The 18,246-nt window shown below is 57.0% G+C and overlaps 3 protein-coding genes across 6 annotated transcripts in view; 2 read left to right on the top strand and 1 right to left on the bottom strand.

Annotated features, from left to right (window-relative positions):
* Window positions 1-4,674: 4,674 nt before the first annotated feature.
* Window positions 4,675-7,714, top strand: LOC115503193 (chymotrypsinogen 2). 2 transcript variants are annotated; one of them, XM_030299257.1, is made up of 7 exons: window positions 4,675-4,758; window positions 5,416-5,519; window positions 5,634-5,713; window positions 6,055-6,133; window positions 6,417-6,597; window positions 6,684-6,817; window positions 7,465-7,714. In XM_030299257.1, exons 1-7 carry the CDS (start codon window positions 4,707-4,709, stop codon window positions 7,624-7,626), a joined length of 792 nt encoding a protein of 263 aa, XP_030155117.1. In that variant the 5' UTR covers window positions 4,675-4,706; the 3' UTR covers window positions 7,627-7,714. The 2 variants fall into 2 exon arrangements, with proteins under 2 accessions (XP_030155117.1, XP_030155116.1); XM_030299256.1 differs by having other exon boundaries at window positions 4,692-4,758; window positions 5,404-5,519.
* Window positions 7,715-8,001: 287 nt separating this feature from the next.
* Window positions 8,002-12,322, top strand: LOC115503195 (chymotrypsinogen B-like). The gene is made up of 7 exons (XM_030299258.2): window positions 8,002-8,203; window positions 9,002-9,105; window positions 9,192-9,271; window positions 9,601-9,679; window positions 10,109-10,289; window positions 11,622-11,755; window positions 12,100-12,322. The coding sequence occupies exons 1-7, from the start codon at window positions 8,152-8,154 to the stop codon at window positions 12,259-12,261; spliced, it is 792 nt and encodes a 263-aa protein (XP_030155118.1). The 5' UTR covers window positions 8,002-8,151; the 3' UTR covers window positions 12,262-12,322.
* Window positions 12,323-13,191: 869 nt separating this feature from the next.
* The window catches only part of BCAR1 (BCAR1 scaffold protein, Cas family member), a 38,641-nt gene continuing 33,586 nt past the window's right edge, over window positions 13,192-18,246 (bottom strand). For all 3 annotated transcript variants that reach the window (XM_030299039.1, XM_030299040.1, XM_030299038.1), the window contains 2 exons: window positions 17,591-17,680; window positions 13,192-14,168 (listed from right to left, as the gene is read on the bottom strand). In XM_030299039.1, the coding sequence (XP_030154899.1) occupies window positions 13,656-14,168; window positions 17,591-17,680 (603 nt within the window). In that variant the 3' untranslated portion in view covers window positions 13,192-13,655. The remainder of the gene's footprint in view (window positions 14,169-17,590; window positions 17,681-18,246) is intronic.

Genomic DNA, 18,246 nt, shown 5'->3' with positions numbered 1-18,246 from the left:
CAGCCAGAAGTCTCCCAGGGTCCCGCAAGAGTGCGGCAGTGGCTGACAAAGAAGCCTAGACCCGGGGAGGCCTCGGGATAGGGCAGAGAAAAGGCCAGCTGCGGCCACGAGATGCAGGTTCCTCGGCAACCAGGAGTGTGGACACCTGAGGAGAACCGGCTCCCCTCTGTACATCTGGGTTCACTGCCAGCCAAGGATGACAGTAGTTACGCTCCATGGGCTGAGATTTGGTTTCAGGCTCCTGACAAAATAAATGATCAAAACAGAAATGACGCAGGGCACCTGGGTGGCTCAGGGCAAGCAGTGTCTGACTTCAGCTCAGGGCACGAGCTCACGGACCGTGGGTTTGAGCCTCGCATCCGGCTCTGTGCTGACAGCAAAGAGGGCCGCTTTGGATCCTGTCTCCTTCTCTCTCTCTGCCCCTCCCCCACTCGCACTCTCTCAAAAATAAATAAACATTAAAAAAAATAGAAACAGGGGCACCTTGGTGGCTCAGTCGGTTAAGCATCTGACTCCGGCTTAGGTCATGATCTCACAGGTCATGGGTTCAAGCCCCGCGTCGGGCTCTGTGTGGACAGCTCCGCCTGCTTTGGGTTCTGTGTCTCCCTCTCTCTGCCCCTCCCCTACCTGCACTCTGTCTCTGTCTCTATCTCTGTCTCTCTCTCTCTCTCAAAAATAAGTAAACATTAAAACAAGTTTTTAAAAAGAAAAGAAACAATGTTCTCTAATAGAAAAACTTAAAAACTTACATTTTTCACATGCCTGTGTGTAGGGCTGAGAGTCACCTCAGTACAAGGAACGAAAAAGAGGGCTGGGATGGGGAAGAGGCAACAGCCCAAACTTCCAGGTGGGAGAACGGTGCATGCATTGTGGGGTGAGGGAACAAACTACTAATAGAGGCAAGAACACAAGTGAATCATAAAACCATTTGCCTGAGTGAAAGAATCCAGATGCAAAGACAGGAGGTTCCACTTATGTAAATTTCTACAACAGGCAAAACTAATCTATGGGGAAAGAAATAGTTACAGTGGTTGCTGGTTGCCTCAGGAGAGGGGTAATTGGAAAGAGGCGTGAGGGAACTTTCTGGGGTGATGGCATTAATTTACATCTTGGTTGTGGTGTCTGTTACACTATGGTGTGCGCCTGCATGTATGTATATATATAAATTCATACTGTTTACTTAAGATCTGTGCATTTCATCATATGTAAATTATACTTCAGTGTATCTTATTTTTAATAAAAAAGAGAGTTCGGATTTGACTCCTTACGAGGCAGGACTTCAAGAAGGAAGTTCACCTAAGGAAACTGACATCTGAGTTCTGGCATCGAGCAATGCCCTAGTGTTAGAGTTGGCAACCATGGGAGGACGCTTGCCTAATGCTCACCTCCCCCCACCCCGTCCACGCCGACAGGACTGGGATCCCTGGCACAACCCCCACCCGAGGCCAAATCCCAGGAGGTAGGTGGGCAGAGACTGGCTCAGGGCCCCCAGCAAAGCTCTTCCCCTCAACACAGGCTGCCTGGCAAAGAGCTGTCCCCGTCATGTTTGCTCCCGGGGCGCACATGGATCGGGTCGTCTCCTGAATACATTTCAGTGAGTTACACCTTTCCCCGGGCTTGCTTCAGCACTGCCCGCTAAACACACTAGACGCTGCCTGCTTGCAACGAGGTAACAAGCGCAGAGTTACGACTTTCTCAGATGGCAGACAACCCGCAAGCAAAGCCATACCTTCTCCCTGGGAGTGTGCACGAGCGCGGACGGGTGCACTCCAGGGGCTTAGGAAGCAGGGTTCCAGACCCCTGGCTGGGAAGTTAGAAATATTAACGAAAAATGCAAGCCAGGAAAATATTCGTTACCGTAAACTTGATTGGCTGAACAACTTCTGGGCGCAGACACCCGTCGGCTTGTCCCGGGACGCCGACGAGAGGCTGCTGGGCAGGGGGCGGCCGTAGCCGAGGCCGAGCTGCCCCCGTGAGGAGGCGCTCTGCGCGCAGGCGCGGAGGAGCCTTGGCGCCGTAAGGGAGGGAAGGGCGCAGGCAAAGGGGTCCCTCGGGTGGGTCTGGGGTCGCGGCGGGGCGGGGTGGAGGGCCCGGCCCCGCCCCAGTGAACCTCTGGCCCCGCCCCCGGCAGGAGTGGGCGCAGGTGCGGGCTCGCCCTCCCCGCCTCCACCTGCAGCTGCGCGCTTTCTCAGACCTCTCAGGGCGCGCGAGCGGCGCGGGGGGGGGGGGGGGGGGCGCGGGCGGGCAGTCTGTTCCCAAGGCCTCAGCCACCTGCTGGCTCGGGCCGTCCTGGCCCCGCCCCCGCCACTCTGCCCCTCCCCCTCTCGGGTCCCGCTACACCCGCGGTCGCTGCCACTGCGCCTCCGGGGACGACCGCTGCGGCTCCACAGATGGAACAACTCACCGGGGGCCGCAGCATCAGGGCCAGCCGCTCCCGACAGTGCCTCCACCTGGCCCTTCCTCGGTCGCCCCCCTCGGCCTCTCAGCCCTGGCCCCCTGCCTTGTGGGCTCATCGGTGCCCTTTGGCCTCCTCCGGGCGACCACCTGCGACATTAGGCACACTTTGCTCTTTGCTCTGTGTCCAGCTCAGGCGTGGACACAGCCTCCGAGCTTTGCTTGGCGCACTCCCGCACGCTCCCGTGACTTAAATGTCCGGGTGTGGGTGAGGCCCTCCTGCCTCGGTATTAATAATGGTAAGGTTTGTGAGATCGAGCACCCCCCGAGCCCGGAGGGGGCTCTGTGCTGATGGATTCGATTCGGATCCACTGCTCCCCTCGCTCTCTGCCCCTCCCCCCCCCACTCACTTTCTCTGTCTTAAAAATAAATAGGCATTTAACAAAATCTTTTTAAAATGATAAGGATATGAGGCACCTGAGTGGCTCAGTCCGTTAAGTATCCGACTTCAGCTCAGGTCACGATCTCAACGTTTGGTGGGTTTGAGCCCCACATCCGGCTTTGTGCTGACGGTGCTGAGCCTGCTTCAGATTGTGTCTCCCTCTCTCTCTCTGCCCCTGCCCGACTTGCATTCTCACTCTCTCAATGATAAATAAACATTTAAAATTTTTTGTTTTAAATGATAACTCCTTAGCTGGTGGAATGTACATTTTACTTTTTTTTTTTTTTTAACTTAAACTCTCCAACTCCTCCCCATGGAAGCTTGCTAAAGCAGGAGAAATTTGTTTCTTTTCTTTTGTTCCAGTTGACTAGGAGCCTGGGCCTGGTAAGCGTGAGTTGTAAGGAAGAACAGGCTTGCTCAGGTAGCGTGGTCTCACAGAAAGGGCCACCCCGCCCCCTGCAACCCATTTTGTGCCTTGCCTTCCCACCTGATATAGTGTGGCCATCCCTTGCTGTCATGGGACAGTCTTCTAGAACGTGGGAAGGGCACCAACAGGCAATGCAGGAAGGAGTTCAGAGGACCAGCGAGTATGGATGATTTTGTGTTAGGCCTGGTCCTGGCTCAAGATGGGTCATGCCCTTTCATACTGTGGGATCCACACTATAAGCATCCCCCATTTTACATGCTTAGAAACAAAACCAGAGAGAGCAGGTAACCTGCCCAAGTCTCCACAGCTGTTTGGTGCTGAAATGTGTGCCGTGGAGCACGCTACGGTCATCGATGCAATGGAAGTTAAAAACAGCCCTGAGATACCATTTTCCTTGTGTGTTTCGCGGGGCTTCGCTGTGCCTGGCAGCCTCACCTTCAGATATCTCCTCTTCCAGTTTCCCTGGTGCTGAGAAAGGGCCCCACTGCCCACCCTGTCGGCCAAGCCAGAAACAGGCCTCCCGCCTGCCTCCCCACGCCCCCATTTCCTGCCTGACCAGCCTCTACCAGCTCTCACTGGGTCCAGTCTTGCCCCAGACGCCACATGCTCCATTCCAGGAGCCCATGGGGACTAAGTGACCCAGCCTCACGTGAACGGGCAGTGGGCGGCTTGCTCTTCTGAGCCGCACTGCACACAGGCCACGTGACCTCCCCAGCTGGGGAACAGAAGGAACCTTCACTGAGACTTCTTGACCACCCCCCAAGACCAGGGTAGCATCCTCAGCCCCCTGGCCAGACGCCCCTTTGTCCTCCCTACTTGATCACACTGCCCAGGTTTTTGTTTTGTTCTGTTTTCTTTTGTTTTGTTTTTAGGGGGGTGGGTGCAGAGGGAAGGAAAAGAGAGAATCTTAAGCAGGCTCTGTGCTGAGCACAGAGCCTGAGGCGGGGCTCAATCCCATGACCCTGGGATCGTGACCTGAGCCAAAATCAATAGTCGGATGCTCGACTGACCGAGCCACCCCAGAGCCCCTGCCCAGGGGTTTTGAATAACTAACAGACCAGATAAATTACTTATCCAAGTTTCTCCAGTCTACGAGGCAATAGGCTGGGGCTCAAACCCTGCCAGGCCTGGCCCTGGCCTTCCTGACACAGGGCCTAGAAGAGGAAGCCCAAGCTTCCTGAGCCCTTCCCTGTGGCTGTGGGTCGAGGGCCACCTTGTTTGGTCCCACCTTCGCCCTTGACCCAGACCCAAGCTCAGCCATGGGCCGCAGCTGCTGCCATCCCAGGCCCTGATGCCAGGCCTGCTCTGGCACATCCTGCCTACTCGGGCACACGCCCAGGAAAGGGATTGTCACCTCAAGGTTTTCCGATAACAGCCTGGTGCACAGGGATATAATGGGGAGCTCCCAAGGCAGGGACCCTATGTCTCCTTGACCACGGCACCATGGCCTTCCTCTGGCTCCTCTCCTGCTGCGCCCTCCTGGGCACAGCCTTCGGTGAGTTCGGGGCAAGCAGAGGCCAGGAGGGATGTTTCCGCTGCCCTCCAGCCGCCGAGGCCAGAAGGGGCAGCTGGGTCCCTGCTCCCAGTTCGGCCGAGCACTGTGGTGTGACCCCAGCGGGTCTCTCTCCCGCTCTGAGCCTCACCGGCCCCATCGCCACAATGGGGATGCTGGGAGGATTGGGCCAGACCAGTCAGTGTGAGGCCCCCAGGGGGAGGTGGGCCTTCCTGGGGCTGACTGAGGCCTCACACCCCGCGCAAGGGCTCCGGAGGACGGGTCCGGAGGCAGCGAAAACTCTGAACAGCTAGTGGCTCCCCAACAGACTCAGATGGTGAGCAGGCAGGTGTGGGCGCCTTGGGGCCCGTGAGCCCAGCACTTGACAGCTTGTGTTCACTTGGTGCTTCCTATGTGCCAGGAACACAGCAAGTTCCTGCCTTGCCTGCTCACGCTCTTCTGAATGGTAAAGCGAGGCAGCGATGGGGCTGGGTTCAAACCCACAGAGCCCAGCCTCTGGCCCGTGCTTCAGTACGGCCACCACCTCCCCGCCAGCCTGTTGGGCTTGTCTGGGCTGAAGCACAAGTCAGATTGAGTTGTCCCTGGGGGTTCCCGGGACGCCCTTGGCCTCCATCCCTCACCTCATACCCCCACCCTCAGGCTGCGGGGTCCCCGCCATCCAACCTGTGCTGAGTGGCCTGTCCAGGATCGTCAATGGAGAGGACGCTGTCCCGGGCTCCTGGCCCTGGCAGGTGTCCCTGCAGGTGAGGGGGGATTTCTGTGCACGAGTGGGGGACACACTGGGGTACTGGCCCAGCTGGGGTCAGGCTGGGGGCTGCTGGTGTCCAGCCAGCACTGACCTCTCCATCTTCCTCCAGGACAGCACCGGCTTCCACTTCTGCGGGGGCTCCCTCATCAGCGAGGACTGGGTGGTCACTGCTGCCCACTGTGGTGTCAGGTGAGGGCCCAGGGTCCCCAGGAAACCCCTTGGTGGGGGAAGACTCCCGGCGGTGAGGGCCAGACCTTTAACTCCTCGTTCCTCAGTTTCCTTATTTGGACTGTGTCGAAAACCCAAGTCCTGCTGGTCTCCCAAAGGTTACTGGGAAGGAAACACACACACAGCAGGCTCTAGGGCAGTTTGTTTCAGGGGTAATTATTGAGATTTTGAGCTCCCGTCTCTGTGATCAACAACTTTGAGCAGATGCACAAAGGTATATGCGCACACGTACGCACCCGGCACCCCCGCACAGCCCCAGCACCTCACGGCAGGAACCCCCTCCTTTCTCTGGCCCTCTCCAGAACCACCCACCGGGTCGTGGCCGGGGAGTTTGACCAGGGCTCAGATGCTGAGGACATCCAGGTGCTGAAGATTGCCAAGGTATGGTGGCCCCCAGAGGCCAGGTGGGGCAGGCCCTCCGGAGTGTGCAGCCCTGAAAACTCCGTGCTGCTCTCGACCTCCCCGGTGGTCCACCGTGAGGGGGCAGAGCAGAAAGCAGGGCGTTCAAGGTCTGCACTTCGGTCCTGGGCCCAGCCTCAGGCTCCTGGGGCCCCAGAAAGGCCTGCCAAGTTGAACAGGCATTGTCCAGAGAGAAGCACTGAGGTGATTTGGGGGAGCCTGGGACCCTGGTTCAGCTCTGTGTCAGCCTCTGCCCTCCCCATAGGTTTTCAAGAACCCCAAGTTCAACATGTTCACCATCAACAATGACATTACCCTGCTGAAGCTGGCCACACCTGCCCGCCTCTCCCAGACTGTGTCCCCTGTGTGCCTGCCCAATGCCAAGGACAGCTTTCCCGCTGGGACCCTGTGTGCAACCACGGGCTGGGGCCTGACCAAACACACCAGTGAGTGACCTCTAGCCGGGCGGGTGGGAGGTGGGGGCTGCCGAGCGGGCACCTGCAGGTGCTGACCTCCCGCCCTGCCCTTCTAGATGCCCAAACCCCTGACAGGCTGCAGCAGGCAGCCCTGCCCCTCCTGTCCAACACCGAATGCCAGAAGTTCTGGGGCAGCAAGATCACCAATCTCATGGTCTGCGCTGGGGCTAGCGGCGTTTCCTCCTGCATGGTATGGTCTACTGGACTCACCCAGCACCCCCTTCCCTCCCAGCATGGGGCGGATTCAGGCCAAAGCCCAGGCCAAGGGGCTTGGCCAGAGAGAGGAGATGGAAATAACACATAGGGCCTCTTTTGAAGGCTTGACATGCTCTTTCTGGAATTCCTGCATGAGCAGTTGTAAAAACTGATGATCTCAACAGAGGGATGCAGAGCAAGGGCCTCTGGTCTCGAAACTGCCATATTGCAAAATTCCATTGACATCATCAATGTCTGAACAAATGCCACCCCCTGGATTAGTGCAGTGTACAACCTGGGCAGCAGAATATAGTGGCCCAGAGGGCTCTGGAAGGAATCGGGCAGCCCTCCCTCCCTCACGGTGGCTCCATAGCCAGGCCAGCACCACCCATGCTTCCTTCCTGTCAAGCAAACCAGCTTTATTGGGCCTCTATTATAGGACCCCAGCTGATGGCCCAGACGTTCAGGGGCACAGATCACAGACGGAGCTACTGAAGCTTCTTTCTTAATCCCTCCAATATGCACGTGCCGGGCATCTACTGGCCGTGAGGCCCCGGAATGGTATCCGGAACAATGTCCAGGGGCCCCTCGCCCAGGGCACCTGGTGGCCAGATCCAAGCCCCTTTCTCTCTCCTCCTGCAGGGCGACTCTGGTGGCCCCCTGGTCTGCCAGAAGGATGGAGCCTGGACCCTGGTGGGCATCGTGTCCTGGGGCAGCAACACCTGCTCCACCTCTAGGCCCGGCGTGTACGCCCGCGTCACCGAGCTCATGCCTTGGGTACAGCAGATCCTGGAAGCCAACTGAGCCGTCAGCCCCACCGTGACCTCCCTGCTGACCTGCTCCCACAGAGTCAATAAACCAATAAAAGACACACTGATGATGGTGTCTCCTGTGTTGGGGCCTCTGAGTCCTCCTTCTCCCGAACATGGGTCTTCACTGGGTCAGGTACCAGAGGGTCCCCAGAGAGGCCCCCCCTTTAGTCTTCCTCCCCAGAGAGTGGCCAGGAAGAGCGCAGGTAGATGATGTGAGATCTGGGCCCCCGCCTGGCAGGCACAGCGGCCCGGGGGGTGGGCAGGGAGTGGGCCGCGGGGGGGGGGGGGGGGGGATGAGCCCTGCTGCTGGCTGCACACACCTGTGGTCCCAGGGAACCTTCCCAGGAGCAGCCCCCCGGGGCCGACTCTTTCCCAGGCCCGGGCAGGAGCCAGGTGCTTCTGAACCCAAGGACTCACGATAAGGGAGGGATGGCGAGGCGCGTTGCAATTGGTGGGCCAGGGGAATATAACGGGGGTCCTTCGAGCAGACCCCATCCCACCTCCTGAGTGGAACACCATGGCCCTTCTCCCGGTTGTCCTTGGCTTCCTCCTCTTTGGCAGCAGTTCTGGTGAGTGCAAGGTTCCGGTGGGCCCGGCAGCCCCGGACCAAGCCTCTCCCACTCCCCGGCCCCCACCGCCAGAAGCTGGGAACCGGAGGACCAAGTCCCCACACGTCTAACCGCCCGCGGGGGCCGGCCCCCCGCCCACCCCTCTCAGCCTCTCTGGGCGCCTCTCCTCGGCTCCCCACTCCTCCTCCCCCTTGAGGTCCGTCGGGCCCCTCAGACTCAACCGGACAGGCTGGACCTGCCTCGTTTTGGCCTTGTCCACCCGCTCAAAAGCCGGGGTTCGTCCCGGCTCCTCCACACCTGCCCCTGAGCCGTAGGAGCTCTGCCTCAAGAATGTCTCCCACGCCCATCCCTTTGGCCCCGCCCCCTGGTCCTCTGGAAGTGGGCAGCCTCTCGGGTCTATGCTGCCCTGAGCGGGGCAACTCTCTGACCCCAGCCTGCCCCTGCTGCAGACCCAGGGGCCCTGGGAACAACAGCGACTCCAGCAGGACATCCCGGCCCCCACGCCCCGGGACCCTGGGGTCAGCAGGGGAGGGACGCTCCTCTCAGGACACACAGTGGACACCCAGCCTTCGGGCTCTAGGCCCCGCCCAACTCCCGATGCCCTCAGCCTCAAGGACCCTCCACAAGGACACCTGGGGCAGCTGCCGGCTGGGTGACAAGGGGCCGGCTGCCCTGCACTGGCCAAAGCTCTGGGTGCTAGGTTGCCACCTAGGTTCCAGAGGCCTGGAAGTGCCAGGCTCTATCCCTGGCCCCCTTGGGACACCATCCGCTGACCAGCTGCCGTGTCCCCGCCCCCAGGCTGTGGGGTCCCTGCCATCCACCCTGAGCTGAGTGGCCTGTCCCGGATCGTCAATGGAGAGGATGCGGTCCCCAGCTCCTGGCCCTGGCAGGTGTCCCTGCAGGTGAGAGGGAAGCTGAGGAGAGGTGGGTTAGACGGGGAGGGGTCAGGCGTGAGGGGGAAGGCTGACTGTCTCACCTCTCTCCCCAGACTCGCTCCGGCTTCCACTTCTGCGGGGGCTCCCTCATCAGCCAGCACTGGGTCGTCACTGCTGCCCACTGCAGGGTCAGGTGAGGCCTGCGTGGGGGCAGTGGGGACGCCCTGGCCGTCAGGGAATGACGGTCACTCCTTGCCCTTTCCCACCCCTGCCCGGCCACCCACTAGGCTTCCAGGGAATGAAGCCTGGCGGGAAGGGTCTGAGACAGATGGCAGGTGGGGCCAAAGCTGCTGCTATCCGCCCCCCCCCCCCCAGAGAAAATCCCCACCCTCATGCCCCCCACCACCTCAGGCCCCAGCCTGTTCCACGAGAGCTGGTCTAGTCCGAGGTCCCCGTGGGAGTGAGGGGCCCAGAAAGGGCTTCCCTCACCTGGGTACCCTCTGCTGCCTCCTCTCTCTCCAGGAAGAGCCACCGCGTGGTGGCTGGGGTGTCTGATCACGGCTCTGACGAGGAGGCTGTCCAGGTGTTGAGGATCACTGAGGTACCGCCAGGCAGGCCGGCTGAGGAGGGTGGGGCGGTAAGGCCATGGCAGGGCTGCCCCTGGGCGCCAGGGATGGGTGAGGACCGTGGCGGGCAGGGTGTGTGGGCAAAGAGGACCCCAGCCGGTCGGCTCAGGCCTCACCCACCAAAGCCTTCTTCCCTTCTTTCCCAAGTAAGAAGACTCCTATTCAAACACTGAAGTTTGGCTCATTGTAGAAAAGCACAAAAATAGAAAAAACTAAATATCACCAACGTGTCGAGGGCCATTTTCCCACCGGTTTCCAGAGATTTTGTCCGTGCGGCCCCATCTGTGTTCGCTCTCAACAAGGGCCCCTTGGCACTGAGCCCTCTCCTGGCCTGAGGTCCCTCCCATCCATGAGATCGGCCATCCTCCCGTGAGGACTGCCCAGCCCCCATGGCGTCTCCACAGGTGTTTGAATACCCACTGTGGGACCAGGTTTCGGGCAGCAACGACATCGCCCTGCTGAAGCTGGCCACACCGGCCCTCCTCTCGACAACCGCGTCCCCCGTCTGCCTGCCCAGTGCCAACACCAGCTTCCCTGCCGGCTCCCTCTGCGCCACCACCGGCTGGGGCAAGACCCGGTATAACTGTGAGTGTCCTTGCAGGGGCTTTTCAGAAGGGAGACTCATTCGGCTTTTATGGTCTAAATTCCAAGCACACAAATTCCAAGTCGTATATCTTTCATTTTTTCTTTTTAAACATTTTTAAAAATGTTTATTTTTTTTTTTAATATTTTTTTTTTCAACGTTTATTTTTATTTTTGGGACAGAGAGAGACAGAGCATGAACGGGGGAGGGGCAGAGAGAGAGGGAGACACAGAATCGGAAACAGGCTCCAGGCTCCGAGCCATCAGCCCAGAGCCCGACGCGGGGCTCGAACTCACGGACCGCGAGATCGTGACCTGGCTGAAGTCGGACGCTTAACCGACTGCGCCACCCAGGCGCCCCTAAAATGTTTATTTTTGAGACAGAGGGTGAGTGGGGGAGGGGCAGAGAGCGAGGGAGACACAGAATCCTTAGCAGGCCCAGGCTCTGAGCTGTCAGCACAGAGCCCGATGTGGGGCTCAAACCCATGAACCGTGAGATCATGACCTGAGCCGAAGTCGGATGCTTAACTGACTGAGCCCTTCAGGCCCTCCTTTCCGTTTCTTTACTTAAAACCCTCTTAATGAAAGAATGAAAGAATAAAGATGAGCTTAAATACTGCACACTTGAAGACGAAGTTGCTGAAGAAACGCCCAAGTACCGGCAGGTGGCACTCTCACTACGTTGCAACGAGGTCCCCACGGTCGGGTTTCCAGCCTGGACTCCTCTCCAGACTTGAGGCGGGCGCTTGTGTCAAGCTCGCCGTGAAGTCTGGGCCGGGAGTCAGATGTCCGGGTGTGGTTCGGGGCCCTGAGAGTCCGGCTGGGTCTCCCCTCCCCCGGCTGCTCCCTCCGCTGACGATCTTCCTCCAGAGTCCCGGGTGCTCCTGCCCAGGCCCCGGCTCACCCTCCGGTCCTTGACCGGGACAGAGGTGGCCAGGAAAGGGCAGCAGGACGGTGCTCCCCCATCTGCCACCCAGAGCGGCGGGTCCCCAGCAGGGGCCCCGTGAAAAGGACGTCAGCCCCCGTCCCCGGAGGGGAGGCAGTGCCCCCCGCCCACCACACGGGCTGCCAGGGCAGGGCTCGCGTGAACAGCTGTGCTGGAAGCCATGTCACCACTGCCTGGTGTGGAATCGGAGAGGAAGGGGTCCCGCAGGGACTGTTAGGTCTGAGGGAAGGTGGGGAGCTCCGTTTCTGAGGTCATGGTGATGGGGAAGGACTGGGAGCAGGCAGGGGGGAGGCAGGGTCTCCTCCACCCCGGGGTGGGCCGGCTGGGTGAGGGCTCCTGACCTCCGCTCCCCCCCCCCGCCCCCGTCCCCGCCCCCTGTGTCCCTCCAGCCAACAAGACCCCCGACAAGCTGCAGCAGGCGGCCCTGCCCCTCCTGTCCAACGCCGACTGCAAGAAGTTCTGGGGCAGCAAGATCACGGACGTGATGATCTGCGCCGGGGCCAGCGGCGTCTCGTCCTGCATGGTAAGGCCTGGCCCCGCCCCTGCCCCCCGCCGGCCCCGCCCCCGCTCGGTCTAGGGAGCTGCTCCCTTCTGCCGCGTCCGCTTCACCCCTCTGGGCGGCGGTGGGGCTGGGGGCCCCCACGCCAGCCAGCCGGGGGAGAGTGTCAGCCACGTGCCCCAGGCCCACCAGGAGTAGGCGACAGAGCTGGGGCTGCCACGTGGCCCCGATCGGAGAGCCTCCCGCCCGGTCTCTGCCCCCACACTTGTCATTTGTCTGCACAGAACCTGCGCGGGGGCAGGTCAGGGCACACCGGGGCCCCGGCGGCCCGCTTCAGGCTTGTAAACAGGTCCTTTCTCCTCCTGCAGGGCGACTCTGGCGGCCCCCTGGTCTGCCAGAAGGACGGAGCCTGGACCCTGGTGGGCATCGTGTCCTGGGGCAGCGACTGGTGTAACCCATTCTCACCGGGGGTGTACACCCGTGTCACCAAGTTTATTTCCTGGGTTCTCGGGGTTCTGGAGGCCAATTGAACCCCTGCCCCAACCCCCCCCCCCCCACTTCCGCAAAACCCAAATAAAACCCTAGAGCAACTGCGTGCCTCTTCACTTCTGTGTCCTCGCCAGGGTGCTGAGCGGTGGAAGGCTGGCTGTCTTCACTGGGGTCCCCTCTGTGGAGTCCAAGAGGGCTGACAGACCCTACCCTTTCTTCACAGAGATGGGGAGACTGAGGCCCAAGTTCACATGCAGAACAGTCAGAGCTAGGAGCAGCACTCCCTGAATCCCAGGGCTCTTGTCTCACCTGGGGTGCCAGACATACTCAGAAAGGCTGGGGAGGCCACACGTGGACCCAGGACAAGGGCCCTCTGGGCCCCCACACCCCAACTTGGAGGCCAAGTCTATGTGTATTTCAAAATAGACACTTGGGAAGGAGTTCCACAAGCTGATATTATGAGCTTCTAAGAGCAAAGTTCTAGGTGAGGTCTGTGAAAACAAGTTTATGTGGAATCCCCCAGCGGTGCCCTCGACCAATCCTGTGCCACAGTAAAGCCCACCTCGCTCCCGGAGCCGCCTTGGACCCCACGCTGGCCCTCGCTCTGGCCGGGGGCCGTGGGACCTCACCGCGGGCTACACACTCACCGAGCCTCTCCAGCCTCCAGCGCTGGTGTCACAGAGCTTCTCTCCAGCAGCCCCAGCTCCCCAGGTCTCAGGGCCAATGGCACACCTGCCCCCACCTTGCAGAAGACCCCTGGCCTCACGCCACTAGCCCAGCCCTGTTTCCCAGGGCCTTGGTTTCCTCTTGAAGGGACCCACTTTTTCTTTATCCTCCCGAGAGAGAACTGCCCATGGCATCACCACAAATCCGCTCGGTCGGCTGCTCCTCCCCTGCGGCATCTGAGATCAAGGACACACCTGCGCACACCCAGGGGCCCTCCTGCCTCTCACACCAGAGGCCGCTTTTCATTTTTAAACTTTTATTTAAATGTAGACTATTAGTCAAATGATTGGAAAATCAATAATGAAAAATAGTGTTTGGGTTCTTCTCCTGGTTACAGTGGCGCTTGCACTGTCGGGGGAACATGGCACTCCTGTGGGTCGAGGGTCAGCTCAAGGGAGCTCAAGGGGTCGTCTGAGGCCATGTGGGTGGGGGGGCCTGTGCGGCTGGCCTGGCCCCCAGGGTACTCAGGGAAGACCACCAGCTCCCTCCTCAGGCTCAGCTCCCGGGGGGTCCAGCTCTGCTTGGGCTCCTCCGAGGAGGCCCCGTCCCATATCCTGCCCCATCATAAATATGTACAAACCCCTGGACAGTCTGGGGCACCAGGCCCGGGCAGAGCTGGGGTGCCTGTCCCCACGCCTGCAGCACGGCGACTCTCTCAGGGCGGGTGCCGCCCTCCTCTCCTGACCCCCACCTCTCTGGTCCCGTGCTCTCAGGCGGCGGCCAGCTGGCCCAAGACCCGGCGGAACTGCTGGGTGCTGTGCCCCAGCTCCTTGACCCTGTCCACCATGTCCTGGGCGGCGGCGGGTGACGGGTACTGCAGGGCGGCAGCCTTGGTGGTGGCGACGATGCCACGCAGGAGGTCACACAGCAGGTTGCTGTAGTGGGTCACCTGGCTGCGCACGTCGGCCGCCTTGGCCTGCCGTGACAGCGTGTCCCCGATGAACACCAGCTTGTGGGCGCTGAGGATGACGAACTTGCTGTGCGCCACGAAAATCTTGGGCGGCTGGTTGGTGGCCACGGCGGTGAAGAAGGCGTCCACGGCGTTGGTCAGGGTGGTCAGGTTCGCCTCGCACTGCTCCAGGTAAAAGAGCAGCAGCTGCCGGTCCGAGGGCCCCAGGCCGCCCGGCCGCCCTGGGGCCAGGGGCTGGGCCGCCGTCCAGTTGGCCAGGTCGTGGTCGATGGGCCGCGACACCTCCTGCTCCAGTCGCTCAAACTGCTTCAGCTGGGGCAGAGGGAGAGCAGAGTGAGCATCGCAGCCACACGCACAAAGGAAACCCGCTATCTCTGCACTACAGGCCGCGCACGGGTCCTCTCCAAGGAGCTTCTGCCCATCTCAGAAAGGTAGGATTCCATTTACAGAACAGTTTTGAAATGACAAAAGGATAGAAACGGAGAACAAATGAGCAGTTGTAGCGTTTCGGGACGCCAGCCTGTTGGTGTGGGTGCTGTTCCCTGCTGCCTTAGGACACAATCCTTGGGGGACACTGGGTGAAGGGCACACAGGACTGTTCTGCACTCTCTCTGCAACCTCCTACGAATCTATACGTACTTCAAAATGAGTTAAAAACAAACACACACACACACTCACACACATTTTTGTCCTTACCATATACGTTGTAAAAAGATTCAAATACATTAAGCAGAAAAAAAAAAGGTGTCACCTGGAAACCCACGCACCCAGAAATAACCTCTGATAAAGTACAATTCTGGTAAATTATCTTTCTGTGACACGGGGCTCGATCCCATGACCCTGAGATCATGACCTGAGTCAAGATCAAGAGTTGGACGCTTAATCAACTGAGCCAACCAGATGCCCCTATAAATTATTTTTTACAATCAAACATTAACGTATTTACAGATGATATGATATAATGTCTCCAAAATAAATTGGGGGGAAGGGGTGCTAGATAACCAGGTTAGCTATTGTGCTGAGGGATTGGGGCTGGGTGAATGGTATCGGGACTGTCTTCTTTAATTTTTTTTTTTTTTTTTTAATTTTTTTTTTTCAACGTTTTTTATTTATTTTTGGGACAGAGAGAGACAGAGCATGAACGGGGGAGGGGCAGAGAGAGAGGGAGACACAGAATCGGAAACAGGCTCCAGGCTCCGAGCCATCAGCCCAGAGCCTGACGCGGGGCTCGAACTCACGGAGCGCGAGATCATGACCTGGCTGAAGTCGGACGCTTAACCGACTGCGCCACCCAGGCGCCCCATTTAATTTTATAAATATATTCAATTTCCCACAATAAAAACTTTAAACAAAAAAAGAAAGCGCTGGCTGGCTTAGCTGGTAGGACACGCGACTCTTGACCCTGGGGGTTATAAGTTCGAGCCCCACATTGGATGTAGAGATTACTTGAAAAAAAAAAAAAAAAGAAAAGAAAAAAGGTAGGTCATGGTATGTGTAAAACTTCAGAAAACAAAATTCACATAAAAAACTGGTGACTATTCTTCAAGATGTTTTCCTTTAAACATGAATATTCCTATTTCCTTTTTATTTTTTTATTTTTATTTCCTATTTCCTTTTTAATTAGTAGACTGGAAACACAGTACATGTGACTCAAGAACATGGGGTTTATGGGCACCAACTCACTATGCAATCGAAAATGTGCAAGTAACTTCTGATTTCTCAAAAACTTAACTACTCACTAATAGCCTACTGTTGACTGGAAGCATTACCAAGAACAAAACTAGTTGATTAACATGTATTTTGCAAGTTACATGTATTATATACTGTATTCTTACAATAATAATTTTTTTCAGTATTTCTAGGCTATGTGGTTCATCTGCAAGTTTTTTCAAATTGTTTTAAGTCTCCAAAATACTTTTCCAATATGTTTATTGAAATAAATCCAGGTGTAAGTGGATCCATGCAGTTCAAACCCGTGTTGTGCAAGACTCAACTGAATATATAGTATTTTATATTCTACTGTTAGCACCTAACAGGTCACATGCTTCGTGTCAGTCATGACAGGAGGAGGGAAAGGGAAACTTCTACAACGGGCAGCCCCTGCCTTGGGAGTTATCAGCGTGGACTGACATGTCCTTACCAGCGCTGGTTCTGCCCAGGGGACTAAGCGGCTGTGACCAGCTGTGCACAGATTCAGGGAAAGACAAGCTCTATTTTATCCAAGATTTCAAGGCTTAATTGGCTAAACCACCCTGGAACTGCCCTGTCCGAATATCTGAAACACTCGGACTTTCCTCCTCAGGCAGCAACCTGGTGAAACTCACCACTCGGCTCTCATATCCAGCGAGAAGCACACTCATTTTTAGTTTGAACTCTGCAGGGTCTTTCCTGTTTTCTGACAATTCTTAATAGCTACATACTGTTCTACTGTATGAATGTTTATATTTTATTTAATCAACCAGTATTCCAATATTAGATATTTGGGGTGGGGGTTTCTAGATCTTTCACTGATGTGGAAACAGAGCAATCAACACCCTTGTCCATACATTTTACCTGCCATATTATACTTGTGCTTTATGCTCTGGCCTAAGAGCTCTAGACCTTTAGAGTTTTTCATCTATACTCCTATCTCTTATTCTAGCTTCTAGTAATTTCTCTAAGTGATCAAGCAGTTACATGAAGAGATTTATATTCAGCTCAGCACCGTTTACAGAAGTAATTCTGGGAATAACTGACATGTCCACCAACAAGGGACTGGATAAATAAATGCTGGAAGGGTCCAGAGAAAGATAAAGTACATGTTCATTTCTCTGATCAGTGGAGATTCCGTATATTATTAGGCAGACAGACAGATGATGGATGGATAGAGAGATACCTAATAACTACCCTTGGTTCCTTTACTGAGTACATTATATGGGCCAGGCACTTCCTAAGAATTATACATTCTTTACTCACTCCTTACAATTACCTTGAGATGGATATAACTATGATCCCCACTTCACAGCTGGGGAAACTGTGGCTCTGTGGGTCTCAGGATGGAGCCGGCTCTCACCTACACCATCCTTCCCCCTGACCGGTGGAGGGTGGGGGGTGGGGGGTGGGGGGAATGGGTGGGAGGTGGAGGGGTGGAGCGAGGACAACTTTATGGGTGATGTTTCTGTGCTTATTTTGTGCTAGTCTATGTCTCAGTTTTTTATTATTTTCATAATCAGATAAAACTTCCTTATTTCTTTAAAAAAAAAAATCCCTTTCCCACCCTCAGGAAATGATCCAAAGTATGAAGAAAATTCTATGTCTTCAGATAAGCACAGTAGTATCATTATACTCAGGGAAACTGGGTACAATGTAAACAGTCAACAATAATAGATGTTATGAGGCCTTTAAAAACAATTTATAAGGAAGGTTTGATGCCATGGAAAAACCTTGGGATAAAAGCAGATGTAACTATTCGCATAGTATCATCTCAAACACATGGACAGAGGTCACCCCAGGGGCAGGAGCGGGGCTTAAAACCAGCCCCAGTGCACCACCAGTACCTCTGGGGCCTTTTCCCTGTCTTACACTTTTGTGTATGTGCTCCCTAAAAGGTCTACCATGATTACTCTCATAATAAGTCACACACAAATCCAACAAACACACGGGGAGACAGCCACACAGTTGAGCGGGGCCTGGCTGGCTCACTGGCCCACGAGCAGCCCAAGCAGAGAGAAGGTGGCCAGCCTGGGGATCCTCACCTGCTGCAGCTCTAGCTGGCCCTTCCCCTGCCGCATGATGTTGCCTTTTTCCAGCAGTTCCTTCTGGGTCTTTTCAAACTCTTCCTTCCCCTGGAGACAAGACACAAGGACCGGGCTGAGCCACAAGCCCCCACAGGTCTGGCGGGGCACAGGGCAGGGAAGCCAGCCACCAGGTGGCGCTGCGAGCCAGGCCCAGGCTCACACTGCAGCCATCAGACTCAGAGTGGGAACAGTTTCCCAGGAGGCAGCTCTTGCGGCCTCTTTCACCTCCTCCAGCCCAGAAAAGGGCTGGGTACACTGCGTGTGGCCAGGTCATCCTCCCTGCCCCCGCTTCCACACCAGGAATCACATTCAAACCCCTCCCCTTGGCATACGGGGCCTGTTCATCCATCCCTGACCACCTGGCCTTGGCACCTGCTGCCTCTCAACCTGGAATGCTCCTTACCGGGGCACTCAGCTGGCACCCAGGTCTCTGCTCAGAGGCCTATCCCTACCCCATCTTCCCATCTTCTTGTTTTACTTATTACCCCACACCCGCAACTATCTCTGCCTTTGCTTATACTTCAGAATCCATCTCTTGAGACAGAACAGAGGCACTCCCTGCCCTGGTCACTGGAGAAGCCCAGCCCTGGCTGGTACTGCAGGACCCCTGATGA

The sequence above is a fragment of the Lynx canadensis genome, chromosome E2, assembly GCF_007474595.2.
Source record: "Lynx canadensis isolate LIC74 chromosome E2, mLynCan4.pri.v2, whole genome shotgun sequence".
NCBI classification, from domain to species: domain Eukaryota; kingdom Metazoa; phylum Chordata; class Mammalia; order Carnivora; family Felidae; genus Lynx; species Lynx canadensis.
The sequence above is the reverse complement of the archived record's forward strand: the minus strand, read 5'-3'. Positions and strand labels throughout refer to the sequence as shown.

Excerpts from the sequence above, each read along its gene's own strand:
- LOC115503195 (XM_030299258.2), top strand. The coding sequence starts at position 8,152 with ATGGCCCTTCTCCCGGTTGTCCTTGGCTTCCTCCTCTTTGGCAGCAGT. Across the intron at positions 9,272-9,600 it reads GCTGCCCACTGCAGGGTCAG|GAAGAGCCACCGCGTGGTGG; the intron begins GTGAGGCCTGCG and ends CTCTCTCTCCAG. Across the intron at positions 11,756-12,099 it reads GCGGCGTCTCGTCCTGCATG|GGCGACTCTGGCGGCCCCCT; the intron begins GTAAGGCCTGGC and ends CTCCTCCTGCAG.
- LOC115503193 (XM_030299256.1), top strand. The coding sequence starts at position 4,707 with ATGGCCTTCCTCTGGCTCCTCTCCTGCTGCGCCCTCCTGGGCACAGCC. Across the intron at positions 5,714-6,054 it reads GCTGCCCACTGTGGTGTCAG|AACCACCCACCGGGTCGTGG; the intron begins GTGAGGGCCCAG and ends GGCCCTCTCCAG. Across the intron at positions 6,598-6,683 it reads GGGCCTGACCAAACACACCA|ATGCCCAAACCCCTGACAGG; the intron begins GTGAGTGACCTC and ends CTGCCCTTCTAG.